The sequence below is a fragment of the Microchirus variegatus genome (assembly GCF_963457635.1).
Source record: "Microchirus variegatus genome assembly, chromosome: 1".
NCBI lineage: Eukaryota > Metazoa > Chordata > Actinopteri > Pleuronectiformes > Soleidae > Microchirus > Microchirus variegatus.
The window spans coordinates 28,240,674-28,263,216 of NC_139802.1; the positions used below are offsets into that span (position 1 = coordinate 28,240,674).

Below are 22,543 nucleotides of genomic sequence, written 5' to 3' on the forward strand. Positions count from 1 at the left end.
TAAAATGAGGTGAGGTTAGTTACCACGTGTTTTATCGCACCTACAGCGGAATGCCCACATGTTTTCATGGATGTGGCAACCTGATAATATTTCTTCTTCTATTGAGTTTAAATGCACCTTGCGTTTGTACAAGATCATTACTGCCATCTCGTGGTACTTTTTTCTTTCTACAATGATACATATTGAATTAATATATCCGTGAAAACAGAATGTTCAATTAAATCGGCCTTAGGTGAGCATATATATTTCCACAAAACTATATCAAAAATCACTGGGGGGGGAATTAACTCGTGGTTTGTGCGTTTTATGTATTTCCTGTTTTAGCGGAAGTGACGAATGAACGAGAGCAAAACAAGCACATGTGAGCCCCACATTGTAGAAATCACTAAGACAAGTCGCATTAAGTTCCCTGTCGGCGTGAAATACGGTCTGGGGGAATGAATGAAGCTGGACATTATCCTCCGCCGGACTTCGGCAGTCCAACGACGAGCTCTATCCAGCAGCAGCCGCGTTCTAGCAGCTTCCACCCCGGCATGTGGAGCTGGAACGAGGCGCCCTCTGAGCTCAACTACTGGGGCTACGGAGACCATGCAGGCAGGCACCACAGTACACCAGGTCCAGCAAACAACCGACCTAAACGCCCATATGGTGAGTAAAGTATCTCATACCTTCCTATGTAGGATTGCTGATCACTATGGTTAGCTCGTGTACCTGCTGCCAACAACACAAGCCGAGAGTATATGTATAGCATAGTATCACACTATGGATGAAGTAGCTCAGTGGTTGAGACCGGTACTCCTGTGTATAGCGACATCCTGGTCACAAGTTCAACTCCTGGCTGGTTGAACTCAATTGTAAGTCGCTTTGGATAAAAGCGTCTGCTAAGTGACATGTATAATTGAAATGTAAACATTCAATTTGCTTCACAGGAATAAAAGGAGCCCAAAGAGCTAATTAAAATAAGTTAAAGTTTGAAGACACGTAGCATATTTTGAAATAATTGATAAAGAAAAACATCTAAACACATAGCAAATGATAATAAAAAAATAAAATAAAAATGCCTTATGTATAATAATACATTTAGTACAGATTAATGTGTACATAATAAGGAATGGCGTTTTAGTGACTTTGGTGTATTAAACTGTTTGTATTCTGTTTTTGTACATTGTAAGATACAGTACCTATTGATTTAAAAGTTCAGCCTCAAACAAAGTAAAATAACAACATTTAACAACAATAAATAACAGTAGTCATACTCCATAACAATATAGTTTACAGCAAAACAAAATAGATAATTAAAATTTAAATTGTGTTACCAAATGTGTGTGTGTCTCCAGGTCAAAACTTTGGTCATGAATGGCATCATGGTTGGAGGCAGAACCACGGACCCCCCGGCAACTCCGGGAAAAAGGTGAAATCATTAATAGCCCATGATACATCATGTATGATATTGTTGTATCTGTACTCTGTGCCATGTGCTGAACCGATCTGACTTTAATCCCACAGCAGAGAAATAAAAAAGAACCAGAGTATTCCCATTTCTGTGACACCTGTGACCGCGGTTTCAAAAACCAGGACAAGTATGATGAACACATGTCTCAACACGTCAAGGTACTTTAACATATCTGAAGTTTTCCCCCACCTGTTTTTAGGTTACTGAATATGTCCTTTCTCATGTTCCACTTAGTGTTCTGTGGACGACTGCAGCTTTACAGCTCACGAAAAGATTGTCAGCATCCACTGGAAAAATGTAAGTGAAAACACATGATGTGGACGCCCGTGTAATTCAGTGTTGTCGTGTTGCTAATATCTGTGTGTTTATATGTTGACAACAGAATCATGCACCAGGAACAAAAAGAATCAAACTGGACACTCCAGAGGAGATTGCAAAATGGAGAGAAGAGAGGCGCAAGTGAGTACTCACAAAATATTATTATTTCACAAGATGATCCCAATTCTAAGTATTTTTAAATTCATTGAAGTGAGGTGAAACAGCTTTTTTTTTTTTAAGCGTGGTTGTATGAGGTGCTGACACATTATCACTGCCAGCTGTGCTGTTAACTGAATTTAGTAAATGGCTCACTTTCTTGCACCATGGAAAAAATCACTGTTGTTAGCTGACAGGGACGCAGGAGCTTCTGGTCTACTGCTGCATTGTTTGATGAGTTTATGTCACTCTGGTTAATCCATCAAATACCAAAGTCATAAAATAAAACTTTGAACTTCCAGATGGAGGCAGCAGTGAATTGACGACTGCAATGATGTAAATTTTCGCATAATGTAATACTGGCGTTTATTATTTTCAGAAACTTCCCAACACTTCAGAATATGGAGAAGAAGAAGAAAGTGATGGAGGTGCGTCAGGAGACGGGAAGTGTTCTAGAAACGGCTCAGTTTGGGTAAATTGCATATTTCACAGGACATCATGTTTTATCTATTCACTGCCACCAGTGAGGATTTTTTGGGGGGCCACGTTCCTTTGACACAAGGCTTGAATTAATTATATACAAATCAAGATATTAATATTTAATTTATAGGCGTATGAGAGGCAGAGGTTGGGGCCGAGGTCGGGGACGAGGTTGCGGCTGGGGTAACAGAGGGTTCCAGGAACAAAACCATCAAGGCCTTCTCCCAGCAGATGACACTGCTACAAAGAGGCCTCCACCACTCTCCAAACCTTGCAAGGACCAGGATCCTCTAGGGGCGCTGGTTAGCAGTGGTGAGAGACTCATTTTTGAAATTGTACCAAATTAAAGAAAACAGTCCTGGAAAACCCGGTCAAACTCAGCATTTTCCAAATGTTACTCCCAGATTCTGACAGAGAGGATCCAGCTGCTGAGTCCAGGGCTAGTGGCCTGACTGTGGCACCAAAACATATGAGTTCTGCTCTAGGCTCCTTGGTGGCAAACTATGGCTCCTCAAGTGAGAGTGATGAAGAACCAGAGAGTGAGTTTTCATTTTACACACAGCAGGGATATATGCTAACAGGAACCATTGTATGTCAGCATGCTGGTTGACTAGTTAAAGCTATATGACAATGTAAAGTCACTCCAATCAAAGTAAAAAGTCCACTATGACTTCAATTTACTCAAAGGAACAGTTCAGGTTTTGGGGTGTATGAGGAACTGACACTAGGCTATGTGCACAATGGAAGAAAGAAAGGTTGTGTTGTCGTTGTGATTTCCCAGGGACGCTAGTGAAGTGCTAAGTAGTCGAGTCAATTTAATCAGTAAAAATGAGTGGATTTCAAATACAAGAGAGACAGTTATCGTATCAAAAAGTCAGACCGTCAACGGTGATTTTGTTGTCACACTGGGGAAATTGACAAGGTTTAAGAAAGGTGCCGTTCTTGCTCTTTATACTTGGAATAATTCCCAAGTACCAACACTGAGGGCGAGCGTGTGGGAGCGGAGACCCAGACAGCGAACAGCAAATGCAGCACTCCGTCAAGAAGAAATGTTTAATTTGTGAACGAGGACATAAACATTCCCGCCGGACCCTCACCACCCATTCGGCTCGCACAGACACGCATCCACCGGAAACCTATGAAAGTTTATCGTACTATTGTACCGAGACAAATTTGTTCAAGGAGTACACAACAATTTAGGGCTGACGTTCTGACTTTTTGGTACAATAACCTCCTCTCTTGTATTCGAAATCCGCTAATTTTTACTAATAAAATTGACTCTACTAGTTTAGCACTTCACCAGCGTCTCTGGGAAATCACAACGACAGCACAACCTACCGGAAGCAGCCCAGCGTACCAGCAGCCAAGACTGCTAGGCAGAAGTTCAGGTTTGTTGTCGCCAATGAAATGGCTGCCATAGGAACACAAGGGAAAAGGGACTTTAGCCACTTAATAGTCTGTACAATCTACACCTGCCTAAGTCTATGATTATATTAGAATGTATATTCACTGCTTTATCTTGCTGTTAGTCAGCCATCTTAAACTGGGAAGTGAAGTTTGTTAATTTCTCTCTCTGTGTCATTTATGTAAATCACAAAGGATTTTTCACCAAAATGCATTCTATATCCCGATAGAGGCAGCAGTCTAACTGCAAACTCCTGTGTGACGTGACGTAAAATCCCAGATTTTCTCAATGGATTTTGGTGAAAAATTGAAAAGATTGTCTAACTGTAAGATAAAGCAGAAAATATTTCAAGATATCAGACTTAATCGGGCAGGTTGGTTGGTTGGTTATTATTTTGTTGAAACAACATATTCATAACTTACTTGGACACAAACAGAACATTATTTGATAAAAATGCACAGAAAACACAATGTTCCTAAAAGGAAAACGTTGTCTCCATTGCTCTAATTATCCTTTTCCCCGTATTTCAGTCTGCCCTATTCAAAAAGCCAAAGACCTTCTGCAGGAGAACCAGGTTCTACTAAACACAAAACCACCACACTCCCAGGACAGAGGGCCAAGTATGAGCATGGACACATCATCACATAAAATGGAGATGAGCAGAGTCCCTTGGCGCGACTCTGCTCTAAACCAACAAAACGGCAGGAGAGGACGAGGGGGAAACAGAGGGAAAAGAGGTGGAAGAGGTGGAAGAGGTGGAAGACACCAAGACGCAGCACAGAAACGCCGTCCTACTCTACTTGAGATGGTACAAGCATATTTTTTCTTATATTATGTTGAGAAATATCTTTTTACGCAGCATCTTCTGAGCCTCTTTGTTTTCTTGTGCCACACTTTCAGTTACTTGCCCCAGATATCCGCCACGAGAGGAATGTCCTCCTGCAGTGTGTGCGATACGTCGTCCGCAATAACTTCTTTGGTCTGGAGAGCAGCGTATCTGCAGCAGTACACGATGGGAGGCAGACGAAGCCGTCAGAGGAAGTGAGGGCTACGTCCCAGTTTGATTCTCCAGTTAATGGAGGCTCAACACAGAGTGGCACAGACATGGACAATCAAGACAATCTAGAAACAAATAAATCTGCTTTACTCGCCAGGCTTCAATCCGAACAATCAAAAGATGTGGACTCGACAGCAAGTGATGAGCAGTTTGGTGGAGACGTTGAGCCAAATGAGACTGAAGAAGCAGCAGTGGGCGACTGTGTGCACATGAATGCCACAGATGAAATCACACCTGTATATGATGATGAAATATGGGAAAGTCCTGGTGTTGCGCTGTGAAATGTAAATACATTATCTATCATGAATTTAGTTTCTGTTCTCAAGCTTTAGACTGATATTTTTTGTCATGTTGATTCGGTCCACAAAAATTTATTTTATGACCTATTTTGAACTAAACTGTGCTGTATTGGTGAATATATCAAAGCCAGTTTATTTTTGTTTTGTAAAATAAATCGCTGTAATCAATTATGTATTTTTTCTTTTGTCAATTGTTAACAAACGCTTATCCAGTTCATTCTTATACTGTGTTTACTCCCATAATTATACTAAGACAAACAGCTGTGGCTGCTTTTGTTTTTCATTGACATTAAATCCTGGAAGGCTTTTAGCAAAATATCAAAAAGAGAAAGGGAACAAAATGCCATGATATTATTAAAAGAATTTACTGTGCAGCAAAATATGAACATTTAAAATGTTTGAAAGGAGCTCAGCCATAATAGTATAGGTGGTGTAGCTGCTTCACCACATTTAGCTTGTTTATATATGTATTTATTCATGTATTTATTTAATTGTATTATTATATTATTTAAATAAGGAGGCGTATTTGGTATTTCATCTTTTTCACTCATTTAGGAATAACTAAGAAATGATCTGTCATCAATTTAAATTAAATATAAGATTTACTGCTCAGTGGTAAATGTGGCTCCGTCCACCTGGACTGCGCAAGACGGTAAAACAAGCGCAACAACAGCAGTCGCCGTCGCCAGGAAACCACCTTGTCAACTTTACTTCACTATAGCAACCATTTTAGTGTCTGTCGGTATGCGTGTCGAGCAAAAATGTTAGTTGATAATGAGTCACATTTGCAATTAAGAGGATAAAAGGCAGGTAAGGTAGCTGCGCACGGTTAAAAGGCAACACGCAGGTATTTTGACAGAAACACACAAGAGTATGTCAGCAAAATGCTCATGTTCTTGTCTGTGGTAACGTTACACGGAGATAGCGTGACTGTGGTTCTGGCTTCTTTTTTATAAATAGAAACTTTTAAAAATAAAAAAATAGCTACACGTCATGGCCGGAAGTGGAAGTGTTAGAGTTGACCCTCCGTTTATCGAGTTTAACGACGTCAGAGTCGGACAGGTTTACAGGACAACAGTCACCGCTACAAATGTCGGCAAAACTTCCAGAAGGATAGTGATTCATAACCCGGTGTTGAAGGTAAAATGAACACCTGAGGTGTTTTTTTAAAAATTAAATACAGTTATTCAACGTTTTCTTTAAAGTAGTTTAATTGGTTGTTAGGCACCAGGAGTTTTAATTCATTAACTTGGTTAATTAACTAAGAACAAGATGAGTGCTAGCATAAGAAGCTAACTTAAAATAATGATTTAATTCTGGGGTATTTATATGTTAAAGATATCTGTCTGTCCGTCTATTTAACACACATTTGCTGTATATAAGTTAACAAGTATATTTATTTTAAGATATTAGATTATATTCAGACCACACAGTTAGTGTAGTGGTTATCACTGCAGCAAGTTCTGCAAGTTCTGCCCGTGTGTATGGGTGTTATCCTGTTTCCTCTCCAAGTCCAAAAACATGCAGATTTGGAGATTAGGCAAATTGGACACTAACTTACCCTACACTCTTAGAAATAAGGGTTCCAAAAGGGTGCTTCTACAAGGGCTGAGGTTCTACCTGCAACCATTTGCTTCTGAAAAACCCTTTTTACCTGGAGCCAAAAAGGGTTCTCCTATGAGGACAAGCCGAAGAACCTTATATGGTTCTACTTGGCACTTTTATTTATGAGAATGTATGAAGAGGCTAAAGCGGCAGATCAATGAATGAAGATTGTATTCACTAACATTCAGACTGTCTGGTCCGTTTCTATTGTCTTTTATTTTTTTGCTCAGGAGTTGTTTAAGTTCATAGCAGCAGCAGCAGCAGCTGCAGCAGTGGCTCCTGGTCTGTCTGTGAGTGGAGTGCTGCAGTTTACTCCACAGAAAGACGAGGTGGTCACAGACCGCCTTCTCATCTCTTCTGATGATGTCGATACCATTGAAATCCCACTGCGAGGGTAAGCTCCATATTCTTATTGTATTACACAAATTGAATATATTCTAAAACTGTCCACTAATGATTTGTGTTTTTGTTTCATGAATTTTTTTTGCTAATTGTGCCCCTGTAGGTTTCCCAGTGCGTGTTCCCTCCAAATGGACTCAGTACTAGACTTTGGTTGTGTTGCTGCCAGCAGGAAGATCGTCTGTAAACACCATCCTATAGAAAATCAAGGATCAGCACCAGGTGAACTGAACTTCATTCTTGGAGTAAACTATTATTACCTCACGATTATGTGATAATCAATAGATTGCAAGACAATAATATAGCAATACTTGATCATGATATCTGTCAAACTGAAGAAAACATGTTAAAAGTGCAGGATTTCTCTATTTATTTACAACACAGAGAAAAAAGTGCATTAAGTCTACATGTTTTGAACCTGGATGGGAGATCTCTTGACATACAGTAGAATTCTCCACCATTATCCCGCTGTAAACCATGGATGTATTATAAAATCTGGATTCCTCTGCCTTGAAGAATTTTGTCATGGTGGCCACACTGGGTACTGCAACAAAAAATACTCCTGGGCCCAAAAAGCAATTTTCGCATTGACCACAATAGTACAAACGCCACTTATAAAAGTGTCCACAGGACACCTCGAGACATGGACACAGGCTTTAAATTCTATATTTTTAATTCCTGGCGTTTCATATTTGAAAAATCTTCATAAATGCCATAAAAAGCCCAGACAAATCTTATTTCCCAGGGTGACGTCACAGCTGTGTTCGAGCACAGCAAAGCACGGCCATGTGGCGTCTCTGGAACGGCGCTACTGTCAGTGAACCGTACGATATGATGACATGAGAACTGTGAATAAATTAAGACAATGGGAAAATTGCTTTATGGGCCCCATGAGTATGTTTTGTTGCGGTATCCAGTGTGGCCACCATGACAAACCTGTCTACAAGGTAGAGGCGGTGGTGCTCTATCCAGATTTTATAATACATCCATGCACTAGTAAGGCAGAAGTAGAAGACCCGAATTGAGCACACTCCTGTAACCAATCATGCTGTTGACTGAGGTTAGGACCGCCTACCTCATTAACATATGGACATAGCAATACAGAAATAAATAAATGTAGGTGAACAGAAATGTAGAAATAAATAAATGTTGGTGAACAGAAATGTAGAAATAAATGTTAAGCATTTATGACTGTTTATTTTAGAGCACCTTCCATCCATCCATTATCTACCACTTATTCTCCACCGGAGGGTCGTGGGGGTGGAGGATTTCAGCTCTTAAGAGCACCTTAATCTATTAATTAAGATAGTACAATCCCTTAGATAACCAGTACTTGGTGTAGAGGTGGGGGTAAAGGGGTAAATGCTTTACAGGGGTCTTCAGGTGGCACCCTCGTTCATCTGTGTTTCGTTGAAAGGCCCACGACACCTCAGGGCTCAACGGCGACACCTGGCGTCCCAGGTGTGCCCCCATCTGCTTTTACCCCTCGATGGTCATTTTGCAGCCCAGTTGGATTTCCTTTCTTTTGATCCATAGCCAGCTGCTGCTGCTCGTCGGCAGCATCTGACAGTTACTTGACGGCTTGTCGAAAGGCCTGTCCTCGCACTCCCATTCCCTTAAGAAGCTTCCTCTGATTCCATCGAGGATCTTGATCAAGTCTGCATCAATTGTTGCCCACTCTTTCTTCCTGCTGGACTTTGGCCACTTTACCTGAGGTCTGTGGCCCTGAATGTTCTTCTCCAAAGCAGGTTGCAAGTGTCTTGATTCCAAGTTCTCTGATGTTGTGCTTGAATTGCTTTCAGTCACTGGGGTGCTGGGTGGACTGTTGGTTAAGTCGTGCCGCTGAGCTTCACTCGCCTGACTTGACCTTTCTCTCAGAAGATAATGGTCGATGCGAGGTCCCGGCCTCACTTTCTTCAAGCACTTTTTCCGCCCTTGATGTATTCTTAGGCCTCTGATGGATGTTATCTTGGACCAGCCACCGCTACATACTTGGAGCTCCGGTCCTTCCTCTGATGTTGTTTGTCTGGTGCTGATTATCTGATTAGTCGTCGTGTTCATTCCAGCGTCAGGTACCAGGTTGTCAGCCGGTGAGTCATCTTCCGCCACCACTCTTGCAGACTCTTTTTGAGCAATAAGGTGTGGCCTTTGAGCACTTATCAAGCAACAGAGTCTGCCATCATGGATAGCTAGTCCATTACAGCCCCGTTGGGGTCTTTCCTTCCTGTCAGGTCTTTCCCACATGGTCTTTCCCTAGTTGTCATCTGCACTTTCACAGCAAGTCACTGGATTTCTCCAGTTTATCCAGTTGAGCTTATAGGACTAGATAGTACAATCCCTTAGATAATCAGTACTTGGTGTAGAGGTGGGGGCGAAGGGGTACATGCTTCACAGGGGTCTTCAGGTGCGGACCCTCCTTCGTCAGTGTTTTGTTGAAAGGCCCACAACACCTCTAAAGGGCTCAACAGCGACACCTGGCGTCCCAGGTGTGTCCCCGTCTGCTTTCACCCATCGATGGTCATTTTGCAGCTCAGTTGAGGTCCTTTCTCTCGATCCATATATTCAATATATATTCGAAATTTTACCTGGCATATATATTATATTGCATGAGGAAGGGTGACGATATATCACCAAATCGAAGTTTTGACATTATTGGTAGCACTATGGAGAGAGGGACACACACACACACACACACATTCATGCAGCTATCCTTTTAAGGACCCTGCACAGTATTCCATTCATTTGGACAGCCATTCCAAAGCATTATCCCTAACCAGTTAATTTCTAACCCTCACCTTAACCTAACTGTATTTCAAATTTTTGACCCAAACTTAACAAGTTCCTCTGAAATTAGATTCTGCCTCATTATGACCAGGTTTTGACCTCCATTGGGGACTAGTGGTCTTGACAAGGTCCCTGTTTATGCCAGAAAAGATCCTAAAGAGATTAAAAAAAATATATATATATATATATATATATATATATATATATATATATATATATACAAGCACACACATGCATAATGTTTTCTAAATGTTCGGTTTGGTTTTTGGTTGCCATCTCTATCATTTTCATCTGATTGGCTGAAGATCATTATATAAAAATAATAATAAAATAAAAATAAAGCAACCAGGAAACAGTGTCCAAAATCAGTGTCCAATAAAAGTTGGGCAATCCCAACTGCACATTTTCCAGAAATGCACAAATCCTCTATTTATGAAATGGAAATAGGATCTATAATAATATTAAATGCAATTTGTTTGAAATAAAACATCTTACAATGCATTTGACATTAAATATTATGTTAATGTGCTCTGAATTTGTGTGTGTTTGTGTCAAAGGCGTTTTCCTCCTGGAATATGATGGACACCCCTCACTCAAATTGTCACCCTCCAGTGGAGTCATTGCAGCTGGCGCCATCCAGTGGCTGCAGGTTCAACTGCGCACAGACAGACCTATGCACATTGATGAGAAAGCTGTGTAAGATGTTGTTTTTAGCACTGAGAACTGATTGCAACTCATTAAACAGCGAGGACACTAAATACTATTTCTATCTAAAGTTTTTGTAAGTGTAATTAATTAATTAATGTTTATTGGAAAAATTGGAGCGAGTAAGTGAAATGTAAGTGTTTTTAGAGGAATCCATGCAGGTTTTGGCAAGAGATGATGTAAACTAAATAACCACTTCAATATTCATATAAGTTAAGGTTTAGAGTAACAACTGTGTACTCACAGGGTGAAACTTCAGAATCGCCCTGCTGCTGTTTTCAATATCAAGGCTGAGGTGGTGGATCAGCGGCTGGAGCTCTTTGACGTGAAGGTAATCCAGTTGTTCAAGCAGAACAAAAGTTAGTATGCGATTGTGCATGATACTCCACTGATTCTTTAAACTGATCATCTTTAAACACCTTCCCTTCTAAATGGACTTTATGTGAACACCCTCATTAGCATATGTCTCTATAAAAATATAATGTTGTGCTGTGATGCAGGGGGATCCACTCTCTTGTCTGTGGTATGGGCCTCTGTACTTTGGGACTTCCCGTGTGGAGACTGTGGTCCTGAAAAACAATGGTCCCCAGGCATGTGACTGGATCTGTCTGCTCCAGGATTCTGCTGCAGGGACTGAAGTGGTGAGTTGTGCAGATAGTTTTTTTTTATTGTTGTTATTTTTATTTTTATGTCTCATCAGGGTTGCATGATGTGGGCAAAAATGAAGTTTCAAATCAGTATAGTGATAATTAAAGCGATAAATGTCGGATGACTAAAAAAATTGTGTTTTGCTCTCGAGTAAAACCATAAAAAAAATTTATGGACAGTAAACCACAAACATTTTTAAACAGTTATTAACAAGTATGTTATTGCACAGCCTTTTTTTTGCTATGTACTGTCCTTTTATACATAATACTTTGATTCTGTTGATTCTGCAGATTTGTTGATTTCATGCGGATCCTGCATTCACTATAAGAAAAATACATTATCAATATTGTCATGTAAAATGAAAAGCCCAGCCAATTTCCATTCTGGAAAAGTTATTGCACCTTATTTAGGGAGGGATGTAAAAGTAATGCACATGTCAGATCAAAAACTTTTAAGATGGCTTGGAATTCAACAGGAAATCATGCATTTTTGTTCTTTTTTAGGGACTAGATCTCCAAAAGAGCACAGACGCTGCCCTGCTGGAGAGAAAGGAACGGGGAAAACCAGCCACTCAGGTCTTTGTTTGCGTTCCTGAACAAGGTCGACTGGGACCATATGAGAGAACCACTGTGACAGTGCGTTTTAGTCCCATATGTGAGAGGTGAGTTGATCTCTGCATTTGTTCACATTTTATACGCCATAAAAAGGTTTTAACTCTCTGTCTGGGAATTGAACCCCAGTCTCCCGCGTGACAGGCAGGAAGTAGCAACTTAGAACACCAGAGCATTACCCAAAGCATGGCATGTGTATGTTTTTTTTCCCCTTTTCTTTCAGTACAAAGAGATGGCATGATTGCTTAGTCAGCCGGCAAGACTATTGTCATTTCCTTCTGTTTGAGTCACCTGAAAGCAGACATGGTTTCACTCACTTCAATGGTACTTACACATACACACTCACACACAATCATTATGCTCAGAGAGGTTCAGATAAACTCAAAAGACTTAATTTATAATTAATTCACCTCAATAAAAATATTGATTGTCTGTGCCTGTTGAGATCTAAGATCAAAGCACTCACATAACATTCACTGGGTTTATTTGCAAGAAACTTGCCACAAAACCTGTCCCACAATTTTGAGAAAACCGCCACACGTCGCATATCAAAATGTGCGGTTCATCCAGGAATGGTGAGTAATGGCTTTTGTTAGTGTAGAAAAGAAAAAGCAGAAAAGGATATAAACGGAGAGCACATCATTTTGAATTTTACTGCAAAACTCGTCCCACGGTTGAGAGAAAATCCCTCAAATCATACATCAAAATGTGCAGCTTGGCTGAAACGATGAACTTCTTTTCTGAAGTATTTAAAGTCATTGTGGCAAGAAAAACAGAAGAATGCAAAAAAAGTTCCCAAAAATATTTATGGAGAACAGATGCAGGACAGACTAAACTCCATACCTATGCAACCCATGTAGATCAAAACATGTGCTCAGTCAGCAGGCATTTTACAATTTTCAATTAAAATCTCACACTCAACCACTGTCTTTTTAATCCTTTGCTCCTCAGGTAGTAACAGTGTGGAGTTGGCTGTGACTGGTTCTGGGCTGCCTGTGTCTCTTGTACCCAGTCCATCTGACACATTTGATTTCCTAGTCTGTGTGAAGGGCCAGCGTGCTGAACTTCTGTGTGTGCTTCAGAACCACTGCACTCAGCTTCCCATCAACTTCCACTTCCGCAAGTTAGCTCAGTTTTCTGCCAAACCTTCCAAAGGTACCATAAATCCTGGACAATGTCAGGTGAGACGGTGATTTGTTCAGTTACATATTTCTAAATGTAAAAAGAGCATTCAGTGATGATGTTGTTCCTCTTTGTTGCTTTCCCCAGGATGTAATTTTGTCTTATACTGCACGTCAGCTCGGGAGCTTCCAGGTGTGTCAGATATTAGATGTGTTAGGTCAAATTCACCCGAGTAGCAACAACATGGATGGTACACAACTTGGCAGCTTCCTCAAAGTCACTCTACACCTTTCTGCTGTCTGCCACAGTGAGACTGAATGCAGTGGTCCCAAACTAAATCCAGGTGAATACTGAAAAACAGGATCTGTTTACTTTATTTCAGGTTAGAGATACTTGTAAAACACTTTTTGATTGGTCTATTGGCATGTTGGAGAAATTGGCAGTTGTCAGGATTGCTTTAGTTTCATCTGAAGGTTCCTATTTCATATGCGATAGATGACCTGAGGCAAACGCAATAGTTGGAAGATGATATTTATTACGTAACTCGATTTTGTTTATTGTCTTACTATTTTTTTTTTTTTTATCCAGAGAAGGTATATGTATTGGAACATCCAGTAGTAGCACTTGCTCTCTGTGAACTACCCTGTGATTATTACTCTGAACAGGGGGAACAGCAAAAGTACTTAGTAGTGCTGTTCCATCTTCCAGAGCACTTAATTTTCACAATGCTCTCCAGTTCATTTGGAAATTATAGATCAGTAATGCTAAACACAATCTAAATAACTGAACTTTTAACCTAAAAGTGCACAGTAGTGGTCATTGACTGTAATTATAAAGTTGGGTTTTAATTAGTTAATTTTGACCCACATACTGTACCTGCTCTGCTCTGACTGCATGCTTCATGTCTCTTAATCCAGCAGTGACCAATTCAACTGGGTCACGTAATGTTCGGTCTAGTGGGCTGGGTCACTGTCATGTGTGGACACATGCTGCTCACCTGAACACCAAAAAAGGGGAGACGATTCAACACACAGAGGATGAGAATTTCCTGCCCACAAGCATTAAGCGAGCCTCTGCAGACAGACATTATAGGTAAAGTTGAAAAAAACACAGCTTGAGTGTATATTCAAATTGTTACGTCAACCATGTTTGAATCAGTGAAAAACTATAACTACTATCACAAAATGAAATACAGGTACAGCTGTGTTACTCTACTGATTTACTGTATGCCATGTTGTAGCCTTGTTACGTGACTATCATTTGTTGTTGTGTTGAAAACACATTTCTTTCTTTTCATTTAAAATTGCACAGTTGCTTCTGTGTTTCATAGCACTGTGTCATTACCTCTATCCACCTCAGGACCATCTTTGGTGGAGCACCCCGCTTTCCCAACTTGCGCTCCAGCAATTCTTTAACTGAGGAGGAGAAGGAGTGGAAATGGCGAGATCAGCAAATTTACATAGACTACATCAAACAACACAGGAGAACACGTCTAACAAGGATTAAGAAAAGGTAGATTTTATTTCCAATATTTAGTTGAATTCTCTACTTAAGTTATGGATAGTATCTAACTCACACATGCTAAGATTTCCTGGAAAAATGTAAAAAGCCTTGACTATAATTATTTAAAAAAAGTGTTATATTTGCATTGATTTAATCACAGTTAGACTGTTACACTTTAATACATGCCTCTTTTGGGGGTTCTAGACCGCAGGGAAAAGGGCTGCAAGAAGTGGACATAGGGCTCATTCCTTCTCAAGGCCTTGATCCCCCTAAGCTTCAAATCGGTGACAGGGAGAGCAGTAAGAGCTTGGAAACAAATCTGAATGACATGTATGCATCCAAACGAACCAAGTGCTACTGCCTCACTGACATTAAATCCATCACCTCGCAAGAAAAAATTCAGGTGTGATCATATGAAGGAAAATGTCATTGAAAAAGCCAAAGGAAAATAAATAGTTTTTGAGTGCTCTCTCTCTTTCTTTGCATTCAATCTAGAGTTCAGTGGTAGTGGGTGCAGTTCCCTCAAACAGCCAGGAGATGGCAGACTGCAGCAGGACTCTGACAGCTCAGGAGCTCTGCAAAGTTGTCATAGGTTGGAGATTCACTTCATAAGTGTTTGAGTTACTGTTGTGAATTTTCCTGCTTAGTTCCTTCTTCATACACTCTCTGTACAGTGTAATATGTTGACATGAACACATCAATAGCTCTCTGTGACTGTAAAAAATGGTATCAAATGTCATTTAAAGCTTGGGATTGTGAGGTACTGACCCAGTTAGCACCCCTTATGCCAGCAACCAGCCTGAGACATGAAGGCTGGCTGAAAAACAATCATTTCTGGTTGTAAACTTTGTACTTTGTACTGTATGTGTCAATATCTCGTACAACCATGCTTCAAAAAACCTGAACAGTTACTTTAAATGAAGAAAAAATCCTGTTGGATCAGAAACCAAGTTAAAAATCTTACTCTTTTCTTATTAGAGCCATTATTAGTGGACTTTGGCAAGGTGTGTGTGCAGTCAGTGTTTGTCCGGAAGCTGGAGCTGATCAATCGTCTGCCAGTGTATGTTTGGGTGCAGCTGGACGTGGACTGTCCTGAGCTGCTGGGCTCCTCACCCCTCTCCCACATTCTGCCACCCTACTCCCACACCACCTTACCGCTGACATTTCAGAGCAACAAGCTGGGTCAAGTCTACAGGTTGGAGGGAGCAGCTTAAAAAGGTTTTTTCGATGAAAAGTGATTACTGCTCAGATAAATGTATATACATTTTTTATTGTTATTGCAGACCCGTTACCTACTCTGTAAACAAGCAACATCCTGGTCAGATACTAGTGCTGGCCCATGTTGTCCCTGTGGCTCTGGAACTGTCCACCACCTTGTTGGTACTGCGGCCCAATCCAACCCTATTTGCCCAGTCCGGATATCGGAGTTCAGTTACCCTTCGAAACCATCACAACCATGCTGCAGAGTTCACATGGAGACCAGTAGTCTCTGAGAGAGGCATTTTGTTCTCCATTCGACCAGCTACAGGTGCCTCAATGCAGCTTTGTGTAGATGGATATTTTTTTTTTTAAACCAGTTCCAGTGTACAATAGAAAGATAATAGGACAAATATGCTGTCTTCTCCAGGTACTGTTGAGCCATACAGGGAACTGGAGTGTGAGGTAGTGTGGTATCCATCCTTCTCTTCCCCTGCAGAAGGAGATTTTGACCTCTGTGTTTATGAGGGCAACACACAACGCCTCCATTGTGTCGCTAAGGTTTGTCCTGCACATATTGTAGGTTGAGATTGATTGCAATAGGGAACAACGCAAAATTATACATTTTGTCAATTGGACTGAGGAAATACTGAATATTAATAATGTAGTTACATAGCTATGATGGTCGAACTGGTGTAACAAATGTAGTCCAACATTGCCATGAAACTTGTCTCTTTTGCAGTCGAAAAAGTTATTATTTCCATCTTGTATATATGTCAAAAATGATCTCACTCAAATTGTCTACCAGAGGTATTTCTGGTTTTAGCCATTTTCTAGTGATGGCTATTATGCACCTTTTTCAGTTGCATAATCAGTCATTTATTATTTTATATATTAGTCATGACCATACATACTCATCCTACACTCCTTCACTACCATCCAACATTTGAGTTTGAAATATCGGACATTAAGAGAAACATCTTTTTTCATGTATACCCTCCTCTCAGGTTGGATCCACTAGTGTCCAGCTCGCAGAGAACCTGCTGATATTTGGATCAGTGCCTCTCAACATGCCCTCTGTCAGAAGAGCCATCTTACACAACGCTGGACAGAACCATGCTTACTACCAGGTGCCCCCATACAGCACATTCAGGTGCTGACTTAATATTTGTGAAAATGACACAAAATAACCAGTCCGTCTCTCGTTCTGTGTCTGCCTGTCTGACTGAGGCAGGTGTTAGATGTGTGCCCTCTGCCAGGAATGATGGTGAGTCCATGTGAGGGAGTAGTGCCCAGTGGGGGCCAAGCTGTTCTCAAGATCCTCTTCAACCCAGATTCTGTCATCAAGTTTGACACCAGAGTTCAGGTGAGAGACAGATAATACAGATAATAAGACAGGATTCTACAGTCCATGTCATGATGGTGTTTGTGTAAATGTAAGAAATTCAAATATTAGCTGGTATATTCTGTATGTCGTGTCTACATGGCGTTGTACTTTGGTGCTCAGTCAAATGATGGTCATAACTTAAACAACAGTGCAAAAGTGTAATTTGTCATCTGCTGCGTGATCTGCCATCAAACCTCTCCGTAAAACACAGGGAAACCAAACAAGACAACAAAATCACATGGTCCCATGCTGTTTTCTGGTGTGTGTTTTTTTTAATAGTGGACACAAAATAATGTCCATTGTATCACAAAACAAAATAGAAAACATTTCTGTCATGAGGAATATCTTAAATAAAAATCCACTGGCTGTTAAAATAAAATTGACAAGTAATGTTTTTTCAAATATAATAGTGGGAGTATCACTCATACAGATACCTGCAGTGAGTTCATAGAGAGCCACAACACAGTTATAACATAAAATAAACGCTTCAATATGCATCTATGTGAAGAGAAAATGGCAACTCCTGAATTACACACACACACACACACACACACACACACACACACACACACACACACACACAAAAGTTTGGAACCTGAATTACAAGTTAATGGTATTTATGGGTTTATATGACCCAAAATCCACTTTTGTATACACATTATGTGCTCCTGCATGGTCTAGTCGCTGTATAATAGTGTGTGTTTCATTTTCGTAGTGTTTCAAAAAGTCATGTAAAATAACATGGTCGCGGGCCGCTACTGCATTGCCACGACGCCATGTTTCTACGGGAGCCTGTGTAGACAAACGCGAGAGAACAAATCAGAGCCCCTTTACTTGTAGCGAAAGTCCTGCCTCCACTCTCTCCGCTTCGTCTGCTACGGCCGCTGTAGCTCGCCCTCTCCCTCGACTCACGAACCTCATCTGCTGACTCAGAGAAAGACGACATTTGACCAGCTGAGGATACCGTAGCGCTCAGGGAAGGGAGGGGGTGAGCAGAGGAGCAGTTCTTTGTTGTAAATTTCAGCCTCTCCTCTAGATGTCACTATAAACTACTTACTTCACCTTTAAATCTCATTTTACTAAAAAATATGAACTTGAAATTTACACAGCACAAGTGCCCTTCTGATATTATGAATAAGCAAACTGCTCGGTGCATTAGTGATCAATAGGTGTACAATAACACAGCGCTTCACACCAAAAAGAGGTAATTTGTAGTGAGGGATTTTATATGAAAACACACATTTACTCTATTTGTTTCATAAACATTTGTGAATTACAGATAGCTATCAGGAAAATGAAGTCCATTGAGCTCAGAGTAAGAGGAACAGTGGAGCCTCCAAATGTGGACTTCAGTGCGGTAAGTTTCTGTGTGTGCATGTTTGTGTTCTCTCTATCAACAATGATAGTGATAGTGCCAATGATGGATATTTATGTGTTTATCTTCTCTGCTAAACTGTCTTGTTTTTAATATTTTCTTTTCTCATCTACTTGTATAATTTCTCCCTTTTTCTTTTCAGTCCCATTTCCAGTTCTACATGGTTCATGCTGGTTCCCGGCGTGCGATACCTTTCACTATGACAAACCACTCACCTGCTGCAGCTCGGGTGACCTTCAACCTGTCACGCTATGCAGACTTCACTCTCCAGCTCCCTCAGCCATCAACCAGTATGCTTTCATTCACACAGTATCAGAGTCGATATAAAACAGTGTGTGTATATGCTGTATGTGCTAAACAGGACATACAGCAGTATCGTATTATTTCATTAGTCTCTGTGGGCTGTGACTGTGTGAATGTATTTTTTTATTTTTAACATTGAAGTATCTGGGCAAATTAAATGCACAAATTGCAAGTGGTTGTTGTCTTTTGATTGTTTCTTTGCATTTTCACACTCAGTGAAGGCACCAGGTGTGAGTCTCGTGGAAGTGCAAGGCAACCAGACCGTAGACTGCTCCCTTCTCTTTTCACCCACCCAGGTAAGGCTTTGAAAACGCTCCAGAAGAGTTGCAGTCGTAGCCGCAGTTTCATGAAGAGTATTCATTCATTAGCATTCATGAGTCTTAATTTCCTAAATCCCTTGCCCACAAGCAATTTTCTGTTGACAGCTGGAAGGGCAATGGCTGCTGATGCTTTGTCCACCCTGTTTGATATCCAGCATCATCTATTTTCAAAAATTAGCTATTGTGTGGGAAAAACAAATGGGAAGAAAAAAGCAGCATAAAAGACTCTAGGCATTTTCCACTGTTCAGGCGTGTATAAAGAGTTTTTACTTGCACTAAATATGTTGAATGCACACAAACGGCTTGTTCTTCTATCTACCAAATGTAAATGTGGACCTACTTCATTCAAAATTCACTGACTTCTTTTTGCAAGTTTGCTCCTTGTAGTAGGGAAGGCAAGGACAGACAGCCACGTTAGACAAACACTATTTACTTACTGACCATCATACACCTATACAAACATATTTGTGGATAGTATATTCAATTCAAAAAACCCTCTTTCATGTTGCACTATGAAGTGTTAAGTCAGGTATATTTAATATACTGTCCATTATATATTCACAGCACAGCAGATTTGTTTTTTATTACAGTAATGAAACTGAGGCTATTTTTAGACTCTGTGTTAACATGCGCGGTGTGAGAATGGTAATCTTGACAGGAATAGTGACAGTAACTAATGGATGTGATGACTAAAATCACAAATGAGCTGACCGAGAGTTTGGGAAATGTCTTCCTTCAGGCAGCCGGATATGACTTTGACCTGCCACTGATCGTTAATGGAGAGAAATTGTCCACTGCTTCTTCGTCTCCTGTCCCCACTTCATCTTATTCGTCCATCTCCTCAAATTCAGCTGTCAGCTGGAAGCACTTGGTCCAGTCACTTTCCCAACCGGTCGCCATGGCAACACAACGGTCACTGCACATAGATGCCACAGGTGGGGTCATAAATGTAGAGCCCTGTATTTGTTAGCCCAACATTTGTAATTTAAAAAACCTACAGTGTTTCTACTGGAATAAAAACACACATTTTCACAGGTGGCTCAAGGCCTATGTTGCTTAATGTTATGGATTTGTTTTCCTTCCTTTTTTAGTGGTGCAGGCCCCACTGGAATTGTCACCCTCATGCCTACACTTCCACGTGGAGCCTCTGCTATCACAGTCTGATGCCTACACCAAGGTATTACTGAACCTTTGTCATCCTTTTGCCTTTTTTCTCCCATCTTATGCTCAGCTTTTTTCCATTTTTTCTCTTTTGTTGTCTGCCGGTTTCACTTCCCCTTGTGTTTTTTATTTATTTTTATTTATTTATTTATTTATTTTTTTTTACCTTGTGTTTTTTATTAAAGCTGCAGTAGGTAGGATTGCTTGAAAAATGATTGATTGTTGCACTTCATCATTAATAGGGGTGTAACGGTTTTGAACCGAAACCGAAAACCTCAGTTCAAAGGACTTTGGTTCCAAAACTCATTCTATCTTCCGGAACTGAGGTTCGCTCAGAATAACTTCCCCAACCTCGGTTGCGCTTGTCATCTGCCTCCGCTTCACGGGGCCGTGTCTCACTCCAAAGTATTCTCATGAAGGGTTTGTATAATAACGTATGAAAAAGTGTGTACCCCGTTTCTTGTGCATTATCCTACGAAATTCCAACGACACGAGTCATGCGCACTCGCGATTCAGTGAAAAAAACTGTGCAAGTGCATTTGGTGCGAGTCCGTTTCTCAGCTATTACGGAGATTTTTTAGGTTTCTACGCCACGTTACGGTTACTGTTATGGTTATAGTGACCGGTACGGTAAGGGAAAGAGACAGAGTTAGGGTATATAGCGCATTGTGACGTGACCACAGCTCCGTGGTGAAAATTACGTGCGAAAGCATACGGAAACACCGTGCATTACTTTCCGTAGCTTTCAGGACGAATCTTTCATGAGAATAGGTTGAACCGTTACACTCCTAATCATTAAGATACTAACATTTCTTGATCGTGTCTCTTGTCAGATGTGTAAGAGCTGACATCGATTTCATATGCAACAGACAACTTAAAGCAATTTCTCCACCAGTGAAACTCGCTCAACTATTATTGACATGTTTGGCAACTCTTTTGTTTGTTTTTTCTTTACAGTGTAACTAATTGTTGCCTGTACCATATTTCCTTAAGGCCGTCAACAGGCCTCGAAAAAGTGCTGAAACACTGTTATCTCTTACATAAATTAATTTACCATATTCTGAAAGATTATTATGGAGGTATTGATCAATACCAAAAAAAGGATCTTGTTTAGTGTATCTTTAATCCATGTGGAATTGGTCATCTTGTAAAATGTACCCTTTTTTTTTCCCCCCTTTTTTTTTTTTAAATACCATTTTCTCCTTTCTCTGATTGTATTGCTTTCTTTATAGACAGTGGAGCTGAAAGCGGTGTGTGAACAGAGTATCTGGTGGCGTGGTGTCATTAGTCAACGCTTACACTGGTGGTTTAAGTGCAGTGCTATAGCAGCACCAACAGAGGGCAAAAGAGATGGTGAGCTCTGTACAGTGACTCCATCGTCTGGCAGTCTGGGGCCCAGCCAGTCCATCTGCTTAGCAGTCAGCATCAGACCTGAGGCCATCAGAACAGGTGACAAATGATCGGAGTGTACTTTCACATTACAACAACTTATGTTGGATTACTTAAGCTATAGCTGCCTTCTTTCTCACACATGCACAAGTATCACCATCCACATAGTCAAACTCTATGCTATTTATTTTGCTAGTAGTCTCAAGTAACATCACAAAAGACCTAGTTTGATGACTTTGGAAAACAGAGTGAGTGGAATGATGGTAGAATGTGCATCAAACAGCAGTAATTAGTAGTGATACATTAGTGACAAAAACGTTAAATAAAAAGGAAAAAAAAATACAACATTGAGGCTTACTAGTGGTATCGAATATTAGACAGGTAAAGTCCAAAATAAAATGTTACCTAAATAGAAATAGGGATAAGGCTACATGCACATATTTGTTCGCTGATTTGACATGATGATGATAAATCTATGTAAATACAGTTACATTCAGGTAACTTCTGTCATTTTATGTCCTCTCCTAGCGTCTGACAGACTAATCAGACTGTCTCTCCATCTTCATCTGGGAGACGAAGGTGAGGAGGAGATGGGAGAAGAAGAGGGACATGAGCCCACCCAAGTGCTGGCCATCACCATTACTGTCCAGCCTCTGAATATCACATTCCACCCTCCTCAAATCCTATTTCCCCCTGTACCTCTGAAAAGCAATGCAATGGCTACACTAACCCTACTGGCTGAAGGATATCCAAGGTTTGTCTGCACACACACACACACACACACAGTGCTTTCTACTATTCCCAGTAACGGTTACATTTTATGAATTCCTGCTTTGCAATCACAGATGTAGTTGTTGGTAAGCTGA

General features: G+C 40.6%; 2 protein-coding genes across 2 annotated transcripts in view; both read left to right on the plus strand.

The window, feature by feature from the left end:
• Positions 1–437: 437 nt before the first annotated feature.
• On the plus strand, positions 438–5,150 carry nufip1 (nuclear FMR1 interacting protein 1; the record flags this gene model as incomplete). Its single annotated transcript, XM_083898815.1, has 10 exons — positions 438–648; positions 1,338–1,411; positions 1,507–1,611; positions 1,688–1,750; positions 1,836–1,912; positions 2,307–2,399; positions 2,538–2,719; positions 2,812–2,946; positions 4,343–4,620; positions 4,713–5,150. 10 exons carry the CDS (start codon positions 438–440, stop codon positions 5,148–5,150), a joined length of 1,656 nt encoding a protein of 551 aa, XP_083754941.1.
• A 1,011-nt stretch (positions 5,151–6,161) lies between these two features.
• Positions 6,162–22,543, plus strand: part of LOC310935093 (cilia- and flagella-associated protein 47-like) — a gene marked incomplete at both ends in the record, with an annotated part of 31,852 nt that continues 15,470 nt past the window's right edge. Inside the window, 26 exons of the mRNA XM_083898928.1 lie at positions 6,162–6,308; positions 7,004–7,167; positions 7,279–7,394; positions 10,514–10,652; positions 10,908–10,992; positions 11,162–11,302; positions 11,813–11,970; positions 12,144–12,244; positions 12,872–13,101; positions 13,190–13,385; positions 13,960–14,134; positions 14,402–14,554; positions 14,750–14,948; positions 15,041–15,137; positions 15,524–15,740; positions 15,829–16,073; positions 16,173–16,303; positions 16,750–16,872; positions 16,977–17,108; positions 18,409–18,486; positions 18,647–18,794; positions 19,024–19,103; positions 19,867–20,062; positions 20,219–20,304; positions 21,521–21,737; positions 22,206–22,431. Of these exons, the coding sequence (XP_083755054.1) occupies positions 6,162–6,308; positions 7,004–7,167; positions 7,279–7,394; positions 10,514–10,652; positions 10,908–10,992; positions 11,162–11,302; positions 11,813–11,970; positions 12,144–12,244; positions 12,872–13,101; positions 13,190–13,385; positions 13,960–14,134; positions 14,402–14,554; positions 14,750–14,948; positions 15,041–15,137; positions 15,524–15,740; positions 15,829–16,073; positions 16,173–16,303; positions 16,750–16,872; positions 16,977–17,108; positions 18,409–18,486; positions 18,647–18,794; positions 19,024–19,103; positions 19,867–20,062; positions 20,219–20,304; positions 21,521–21,737; positions 22,206–22,431 (3,980 nt within the window). The remainder of the gene's footprint in view (positions 6,309–7,003; positions 7,168–7,278; positions 7,395–10,513; positions 10,653–10,907; positions 10,993–11,161; positions 11,303–11,812; positions 11,971–12,143; positions 12,245–12,871; positions 13,102–13,189; positions 13,386–13,959; positions 14,135–14,401; positions 14,555–14,749; positions 14,949–15,040; positions 15,138–15,523; positions 15,741–15,828; positions 16,074–16,172; positions 16,304–16,749; positions 16,873–16,976; positions 17,109–18,408; positions 18,487–18,646; positions 18,795–19,023; positions 19,104–19,866; positions 20,063–20,218; positions 20,305–21,520; positions 21,738–22,205; positions 22,432–22,543) is intronic.